The 9,800-nt window shown below is 42.8% G+C and overlaps 1 protein-coding gene across 1 annotated transcript in view; it reads right to left on the bottom strand.

Moving 5' to 3' along the window:
* Positions 1 to 1,026: 1,026 nt before the first annotated feature.
* LOC137523056 (chymotrypsin-like elastase family member 2A) overlaps positions 1,027 to 9,800 on the bottom strand; it is a 33,758-nt gene continuing 24,984 nt past the window's right edge. Inside the window, exons 6-8 of the mRNA XM_068243250.1 lie at positions 9,190 to 9,335; positions 1,387 to 1,539; positions 1,027 to 1,112 (exon numbers count right to left, since the gene is read on the bottom strand). Coding sequence (XP_068099351.1) covers positions 1,095 to 1,112; positions 1,387 to 1,539; positions 9,190 to 9,335 — 317 coding nt within the window. The 3' untranslated portion in view covers positions 1,027 to 1,094. The remainder of the gene's footprint in view (positions 1,113 to 1,386; positions 1,540 to 9,189; positions 9,336 to 9,800) is intronic.

Here is a 9,800-nt window from a genome sequence, read left to right as displayed (position 1 = left end):
GTTGTTGTAGTCTAGGGCCAATTTTAGGAGGGAAGCCAATTAATTTATCTGTATCTTTTGAGATGTGGCAGGAGACTGGAGTGCCTGGAGGAAAGCCACACAGACAAAGGGAGAACAAACTCCATGCAGATAGTGCCTTAGCTGGGATTTGAACCGGGTACCCAATGCTGCAAGGCAAGAGTGCTAAGCACTACGCCACCGTGCGGTATGTAGTAACTAGTTAAACCTTGTGCCACCATCCAATATATTCTCAGCTAGCAACCCCTATTATACCAGATAAAACAGAAACCGAGAGCCCAATATGGTGTAGTATGTATTGGAACAGGGAGGAAAAATGATACGTAAGTATTATACTTACAAACAAGGGTTACCCCTTAGGCAACCACTGTATAGGCAGGTGGGGAGAACAAGCCTGTCCCCACTCAGGACTAAGATGTCGTTCTCTGTAGATCGGAGGAAAGAGGGTGTACCACCGTTCCACCAGAGGTGGAAAACTTGATATCAAGATGTACAGAGGCGCCAAAAGGATAAAACATGCTAAAAAGATTAAAACATTCAGGTGGCGGCGGGGGACCAGCCACACCAAAACAGACACGACGCTGTCGCTTGAGATGATAATTTATTCACATACTCCTAGATAAAACTGCAACGCGTTTCACTGGCACAATCCCGCTTCATCAGGCAATAAACAACCGGAGTATCCCACAGCTATAGGTCTAATAGCAGCCTGGCACCTGGGGTGATACTCCGGTTGTTTATTGCCTGATGAAGTGGGATTGTGCCCGTGAAACGCATTGCAATTTTATCTAGGAGTATGTGAATAAATTATCTCAACCTCAAGCGACAGCATCGTGTCTGTTTTGGTGTGGCTGGTCCACCGCCGCCACCTGAATGTTTTAATCTTTTTAGCATACTTTATCCTTTTGGCGCCTCTGTACTTTCTGATACCTATTATACCAGACATCATCATCATCAGTAAACAAAACAACAAACTATTGTTAAAAACAAAAAACAAAACAACCATGCTGGTGTTTTAGGTCTTTATGTTAGATATCATTCTTTATTTGCTGTTAGTGATCCACAATCCAGACCTTCTAGTTAGACGCCACTGTCTGAAAAATAAAAACGAGAGACACAATTTGAGGAATTCTTGAAAAAGACCAGTGTGTGGCAACCTGTTTATCAGCAGCGGAGTACCATTGGTTTACATGCAAATAAATTCAAAGTTCCAGTGGATATTGTAAATCACATTAAAAAATTATTGGCATTGGGCGGGAGGAGGCATCCCAAAAGTATAAGAGAAGTGTGCAAGTGGCTTAGGTAGGAGTAAGATTGCCATACGCTATGTGCACTGGACAACTTTACTGACAGATATCAGGCTCTTACCGTGTTGATCCAATCAATGAACTCAGAGACGCGGGTGAAGACAGAAGGCTTCTTGTAGTAGTTACATCCGAGAGAAGATCCAAAGCTGACCACACCATGGACCTCCCAGGCTCCAGCTGCGTTCCTACAGTTCAGAGGTCCCCCAGAGTCACCCTGCAAGACACAGTTCTCCTTAAAGCGGAATGTAACCCAGCATTTCATTTTTGCTCTAAAACATTATTTACAGCATATTAAATGCAACCAGCATTTTTTTTTTACTAGACCAGCATTGGAAGGGTTACATACAGAGCTTGAAAGTTCAGTGCAGTGAAATGTGGACGCATCTGAACTTGTAGATTATGTTATCTTGTGTTTACCTAAATGTATCAAGTGAGGAATGTGACAGATTCTCTGATTGTGGAGAAGCAGCTTCACACAGACATAAAGTGAAAGCATGTCTGCCTTCACTACATAATGAATAAAACCAGTTATTAATAAAATGCAAAATCAGCTCACAAAGCAAAAAACTGTACTTTTGGGAACCTATAACCGTATGGCATATAAAAAGTAGGAAAACATGTTTTTATTGAACATTATGTCAGGGTTTTAAACGGCTTTAAGGGATTCATAGCCACAAAATCAAATTCCATTACCCATCGCAATGTGTTTAACCACTTCGCCCTATCTGGACGGATATATCCGTCCAGATGGGCACTGCTGCTGCAGCCGTGTGGTGCGCGCGCTGCCCCCCCGATCAGTGAATGGGAATATAATTCCCATTCACCGATCTAAGTCTCCGGCAGAAATGCCGACGCTTTCTCATCAGAGAGCGCGGTATTTCTGCCCCCAGGAAACATCACCTTCTTCTTATAGTTCCTAGATGCGAGATCGTTCGCATCTAGGAATTTTTTGAATGTGGCCATCTTGTGGCCAAATAGTAAACTGCACCCACATACCTAAATTAAATAAAAAAATACATTATATTACATCTAAAATTAGCTATTTACCTCCCAAACTAAAATTACCCAAATACATTTTTGTATTTAAAAAAAAATAAAAAAAATTACAATTAAAAAAAAACAACTACATAAATAGTTACCTAAGGGTCTGAACTTTTTAAATATACATGTCAAGAGAGTATCTTATTAATTTTTTTAAAATTATAAGCTTATAAATAGTGATGGACGCAAATTGAAAAAATGCACCTTTATTTCTAAATAAAATATCGGCGCCATAAATTGTGATAGGGACGTAATTTAAACGGTGTAATAAGCGGGACAAATGGGCACATAAAATGCATGGGTTTTAATTACTGTAGCATGTATTAATTTTAAACTATAATGGCCAAAACCTGAGGAATAATGATTTTTTTTCCATTTCTATCTTAATCTTCCTGTTAAAATGCATTTACAGTAAAGTGGCTCTTAGCAAAATGTACCCCCCAAAGAAAGCCTAATTAGTGGCGGAAAAAACAAGCTATAGATCAATTAATTGTGATAAGTAACGATAAAGTTATTGGCGAATGAATGGGAGGTGAACATTGCTCGGATGCTTAAGATTTTCGACGCTGTAGGCTGAAGTGGTTAATATGCAGCATGCAACCTGACCCTGCATTACAAGCACTTCAATCTATTCAGAAATGTTTCTGCTGTTATAAATCTTTTCTCAGTAAGCCTGGCTCTAATTTTGCCATTGCCAACTAGAAGGAAGCTTGTCATCACCCCACCCACATTGCTGCTCCTCACTGATTGGCTAAAGGGTAGTTCAGTGAGATGATGAAATCTGATCTAAAGCTGTGCTCAAATGTGCTTACAAAGCAAGCTAGCTATGCAGTTTCTAGGAGAAAAAAAAACTTAAGAGAGGAAATGACATAAGGAATGGCTTCAGTCAGAAGGAATCAAGATGGCAAATTCCAGGAATAGAATTCTGTTTATTTACTATATAAGGTTCACTGAAATCACAATACATTGGTTATGTAAGTAGAACAAATACTAGTTATCTAGTTATATATGTGTTGTTTTTTTCCTGGGATAGTATAGCTAATCCTCCTGCTTTAAAAGGCAGTATATTACCAAACTTCTACTGCATGCAGGAAATCTATGTAAATTAGGAAAAAAAGTGTAAAATACCAAATGCAGTAGTTTACTGACCTAAATTATTTTACCGAACTGCCCTTAGTGAATTGAGGCCAATGTGTGTGAGAAATTGGATTTCTGTGGAAATACCGCCACTAGGTCAGGTATCAATGAAGCCAAGCATCTCACAGAGGTGCTTGGCTTCACTGATACCTGACCTAGTTTCTCCCTTAATTGCCCGATGAAGCAGAATTGTGCCTGTGAAACGTGTTGCATTGTGGAATAGTCGAATAATCTATATATATAATAGAGTAAGTGCCTCAACCTTCGAGCAAGAAGAAGAAGTACTTTGCATGAGAAAATGTATGCGTGCTGAAACACCAAGTTTTAGGCTTCTTTTCCACGGACTGTTGAGCTTTGTGCTCAGCAAGCAGTTACCAGGCAGCAGTGAGCAGATACCAGGCAGCAGCAAGCAGTTACCAGGCAGCAGCAAGCAGTTACCAGGCAGCAGCAAGCAGTTACCAGGCAGCAGTAAGCAGTTACCAGGCAGCAGTAAGCAGTTACCAGGCAGCAGCAAGCTGTTACCAAGCAGTAGTGAGCAGTTGTAAGAGTTTGAGAGGCATTTTACTGCCTATCAACTGTCCGTGGAAAAGAGGCCTACACCCTAGCAAGTCTGGCTTTGCAAATCTGGCCTAATTGGCTATTCATGAGGCAATGCTCATGCAAATATGCATTTGCTTTTGCATGCCAAACTATGCAGGGTCAAAAAACCAATACTGCAAAGCAGTCGCCCTGCTACATGCCAGTGATGAGCGAAAATGCAAAAATTTGTTTCGATAAATTTTTACCGAATTTTCGCCTAATTTCGTTTTGACAGGCAAATTTTCCATCTAATTTTTTCATGTTAATTTTCGCCTAAGGCCAGTCATTTTCGCATTACTTGCGTATGATTGCGGACATTTTCCACATAAGGGCATTAGCGCCCGCATTCAGAGAAGTTTCTTGCGCATTATTGCGGGCATTTTTCCGTATAAACGTCCGCATAGATTGAATTTCCATGCGGATTATTGTGGACATTTTTCCGCATAAGGGCATAAGCATCCGCATACAATGAATTTTCGATGCTGGTCGAAAACGTAAATATTTCTGAAGATTTTCGTGAAAATTCGCCAAAAAACGAAAACGGGATTTTCGAGGTGAAAGTTCGCAAGCAACACTGCTACATTAGCACTATCCAGGAGCGCCACGGGGAGGATTCCCAATGCCCCCTTTTTATACAACCAGGGGGAACCACGGGGTCCCAGGCTCTCTCACTGCCTGGGAACCACAGCGACACCCCGGAGGGGGAGGGGGAGGCGCAGGCGACCCCCCCAAGCGTGGCCAGCGTCGGGGAGAGCCGTCCACACCCACCTCCCAATATTAAAAACAGGCACTTACCTTAACGTCCATTGCGTTCTGCTACATGCGCATTAACTTGGGGGCACCACATGAGAAAGGAGTGAAGCATGGGTCACCCCGAGGCCCGAGCTTTAGAGCTCAGGGCTGGCTCACATACAGCACTCCAGAGGGGGGGGAGGACAGGTGCAGACAACTCACTCCAGGGCTCACGTCACCGGAGCAAGCCATCCACCACCTGCCTCCAAAGGATACAAACTGCAAAAAATGCTTTCCATGAGAAAATTAATGCGCATGTAGCAGAACGCAATGGACGTTAAGGTAAGTGCCTGTTTTTAATATTGGGAGGTGGGTGCAGACGGCTCTCCCCGGCGCTGGCCACGCTTGGGGGGGGGGGGTCGCCTGCGGTACCTAGCCTCCCCCTCCGGGGTGCCGCTGTGGTTCCCAGGCAGTGAGAGAGCCTGGGACCCCGCGGTCCCTCCAGTTGTATAAAAAGGGGGCATTGGGAATCCTCCCTGTGGCGCTCCTGGATAGTGCTAATGTAGCATGTAGCAGTGTTGCTTGCGAATTCTCGCCTAAGTCATTTTCGCATCGAAAATCCTGTTTTCATTTTTTGGCAAATTTTCACGAAAAATCTTCAGAAATATTTGCGTTTTCATTGTATGCGGATGCTTATGCCCTTATGCGGAAAAATGTCCACAATAATCCGCATGGAAATATAGACTATGAATGTATTTTGCAGGAACGGATCTTTTGCAGATACTGATCTTTTGAATGTGTACAGCATCTTTGTGTGCATCATCTTGCAAATATTTCTTTATAATCTGGTGGGGAGTGCAGCTCAATAGAATAGACTGTGTAGGTATGGCTCTGATACTACATGGAAGGGGGTAAAATTGGTCTGTGATCTTTCATTTTTCCAAAGACTTTTATCTGATGTGTGTACCCACCTTTATTCTTCTTGCTTCAAGGTTGAGGCACGTACTCTATTAGATAGATAGAAGATGCGGCGTATGCTACGACGCGGGACGGCTAGTGTTTTTTATTGAACTAAAACTGACATTTCTGTGTTCTTCTATTAGTCAGGTAAGTCCACCAATACCTCCGATTTTATATAATTTTAAGTGAAAGTTGTTTTTATTCTTTTGGCACCTCTGTACAAGTCTACTGTGTTACAATTGTGCACACTTGGCGGAGGGGTGTTTTCCCCCTTTCCTATCTACAGAGAGTGACTTCTTAAACCTGTGTGGGGCGAGGTCAAAGCTCCCCACCTGCTATGCCACTGTTTGCCTGAGTGGTGACCCTTGTTTGTGAGTATACAGTGGTGTGAAAAACTATTTGCCCCCTTCCTGATTTCTTATTCTTTAGCATGTTTGTCACACTTAAATGTTTCGGCTCATCAAAAACTGTTAACTATTCGTCAAAGATAACATAATTGAACACAAAAATGCAGTTTTAAATGATGGTTTTTATTATTTAGTGAGAAAACAAACTCCAAATCTACATGGCCCTGTGTAAAGAAGTGATTGCCCCCCTTGTTAAAAAATAACTTAACTGTGGTTTATCACACCTGAGTTAAATTTCTGTAGTCACCCCCAGGCCTGATTACTGCCACACCTGTTTCAATCAAGAAATCACTTAAATAGGAGCTATCTGACACAGAGAAGTAGACCAAAAGCACCTCAAAAGCTAGACAGCATGCCAAGATTCAAAGAAATTCAGGAACAAATGAGAACAAAAGTACTGTAACTGAGATATATCAGTCTGGTAAAGGTTATAAAGCCATTTCTAAAGCTTTGGGACTCCAGCGAACCACAGTGAGAGCCATTATCCACAAATGGCAAAAACATGGAACAGTGATGAACCTTCCCAGGAGTGGCCGGCTGACCAAAATTACCCCAAGAGCGCAGAGAAAACTCATCCGAGAGGCCACAAAAAAACCCAGGACAACATCTAAAGAACTGTAGGCCTCACTTGCCTCAATTAAGGTCAGTTTCACGACTCCACCATAAGAAAGAGACTGGGCAAAAACGGCCTGCATGGCAGATATCCAAGGCGCAAACCACTTTTAAGCAAAAAGAACATTAAGGCTCGTCTCAATTTTGCTAAAAAAACATCTCAAGGATTGCCAAGACTTTTGGGAAAATACCTTGTGGACCGACGATACAAAAGTTGAACTTTTTGGAAGGTGCGTGTCCTGTTACATCTGGCGTAGAAGTCACACATCATTTCAGCAAAAGAACATCATACAAACAGTAAAATATGGTGGTGGTAGTGTGATGGTCTGGGGTTGTTTTGCTGTTTCAGGACCTGGAAGGCTTGCTGTGATAGATGGAACCATGAATTCTACTGTCTACCAAAAAATCCTGAAGGAGAATGTCCGGCCATCTGATCGTCAACTCAAGCTGAAGTGATCTTGGGTGCTGCAGCAGGACAATGACCCAAAACACACCAGCAAATCCACCTCTGAATGGCTGAAGAAAAACAAAATTAAGACTTTGGAGTGGCCTAGTCAAAGTCCTGACCTGAATCCTATTGAGATGTTGTGGCATGACCTTAAAAAGGCAGTTCATGCTAGAAAACCCTGAAATAAAGCTGAATTACAACAATTCTGCAAAGATGAGTGGGACAAAATTCCTCCAGAGCGCTGTAAAAGACTCGTTGCAAGTTATCACAAACGCTTGATTGCAGTTATTGCTGCTAAGGGTGGCCCAACCAGTTATTAGGTTCAGGGGGCAATTTCTTTTTCACACAGGGCCATGTAGGTTTTGAGTTTTTTTTATCACTAAATAATAAAAACCATCATTTAAAACTGCATGTTGTGTTCAATTAGGTTATCTTTAACTAATAGTTAACGGTTTTTGATGAGCAGAAACATTTAAGTGTGACAAACATGCAAAAGAATAAGAAATCAGGAAGGGGGCAAATAGTTTTTCACACCACTGTAACTTATCGTTCAATAACTGATTCTGAACATTTTGTAACATACTAAATCATCAAGGGCTCTCGGTTTCCCTATTTTGTCTGTATTTCCTGGCACTGACTGCAATTGCCATCGGTTGCACTAAGCTCCATAATAAGCCTTGGGTGCAAGTAAATGTGTACACATTGGTAGCTTTTTACTTTCTACATGTCTGGGCTAGATTTTAAAGGAGAACTGTAGTGAGAGATATATGGAGGCTGCCATATTTATTTCCTTTTAAGCAATACCAGTTGCCTGGTAGCCCTGCTAAACTATTTGGCTGCAGTAGTGTCTGAATTACACCAGAAACAAGCATGCAGCCAATCTTGTCATATCTGTCAAAATTGAAAAACCTGATCTGCTGCATCCTTGTTCAGGGGCTATGGCTGAAAGTATTAGAGGCAGAGGATCAGCAGGATAGCCAGGTAACTGGTATTGCTTAAAAGGAAATAAATATGGCAGCCTCCATACACCTCTCTCTACAGTTCTCCTTTAATTGATGATCATTGTATCTTAATGCAGGGAGACAAACGGTTCCCATACATCAGACGATGATTGGGCAGATCGACCAAGAGATGGAACTCTCTCCCGGATTAAATTTGATAAGAGAGAGATCTGCCTGTTGCCCATACACTGTAGGCCGATTCCTGATCGATTTCAGCATGAAATCTCTTGGCAATCGGCCTTTTGAAGCCATATCCACCACCTTGCTGCCTTTAGCGCTGTCCCCCTTCATGTAAATTGTGACCCGGCCCCCCGGGCCCTATACAGCAAACTTTGCATGGAGGAAAAGGGACACCAACAGGTAAAGTATACTGCACAGCAGAGCCGGGACAAGGTCCTCCAGCACCCAAGGCTGAGACACCAAAGTGCGCCCCTCCATCTCTCCCACCCCAGCCGTCACACACTGATTGCGATTAGACTAAGAGGTGCCACAGGGCCCACAACCTCCCCAACACCTTAATATCTAGTTATCTGGCTTGCAGTCACTGCTATGTATCCCCTTTTCTTATTTCTTTCTGCTTCATACACAATTAGGAATGACAGCTGAATGAATTGTGCGCCCCCTCCTACACTGCACAGGGCACCGGGGGGCACATTTTACACTACGGGGGACAGTGCCAGGGGTTCTGTCATTTTTCATTGCTTAGTTCGATATCGCACACCAATACCACAGCGCACCTAGTCGAGCATGTTGGCCCTACATTTTGCAGCATGTCTGATACATGGGACCAATTTCAGCTGGAAATTAATTGCATTGTCAATAGTGCATGCTCTTGGCGGCATCGAATTTCATCCGATCAAATTATAGTAATCGAATTGGACGATTGATTGCCCTCCAAAGTCGCCTGGTGAGTGGCCATCTAAAAAGTAATAGCACTGAAAACATACCATGCAGCTTGAGATAATGCCATCTCCTCCAGCACAGACCATGTTAGGCTCTACAAGGTTGCCCCACCAATCACCTTGGGAGCACGTGGTATGGTCCACCACCATCAGGAGACCTTGCTGGAGCTGGTTAGGCGCAGGGCCGCTTGCTGAAAGAATAAAGGATTTCAAAAGTGTTATTGGTTTCCTCCAAAAGCCCACTTCTGAACTCAAATCAAAATAAAGCAGCTGCCAGCAGTCTCACATATATAGTAATAACTAACTGATGCCCAGGTATGTATTTTGCTGCTGTTGGCTCTGCCCACTTTTTCTAACCCCAACACACAAGCACTCATTGACCAAGTTCGTGAGCTTTGGGGTCCTTGGCATCAATAATTTGTATTTTCCCATTGAAATGAAACAAATATGATTGGCTGTTTGTGGCTCCACCCCCTCCTCTGAATTTGAACCCCATTCACCCAATGAACGACTGTAGCAGGTTTGAGGCCGCTGTCGTTAACAGTGTAAGAATAGGAGCAGTTGAAATATTCCCTTTGAAAATCAATAGGTGAGTTGTGATTGGCTGTTGTAGGCTACACCCACTTTTCTGAATATTAACTACTTACCGCACCAGG

The sequence above is a fragment of the Hyperolius riggenbachi genome, chromosome 6 (assembly GCF_040937935.1).
Source record: "Hyperolius riggenbachi isolate aHypRig1 chromosome 6, aHypRig1.pri, whole genome shotgun sequence".
Lineage (NCBI taxonomy): Eukaryota > Metazoa > Chordata > Amphibia > Anura > Hyperoliidae > Hyperolius > Hyperolius riggenbachi.
This window is presented reverse-complemented; position numbering and strand designations above follow the sequence as displayed.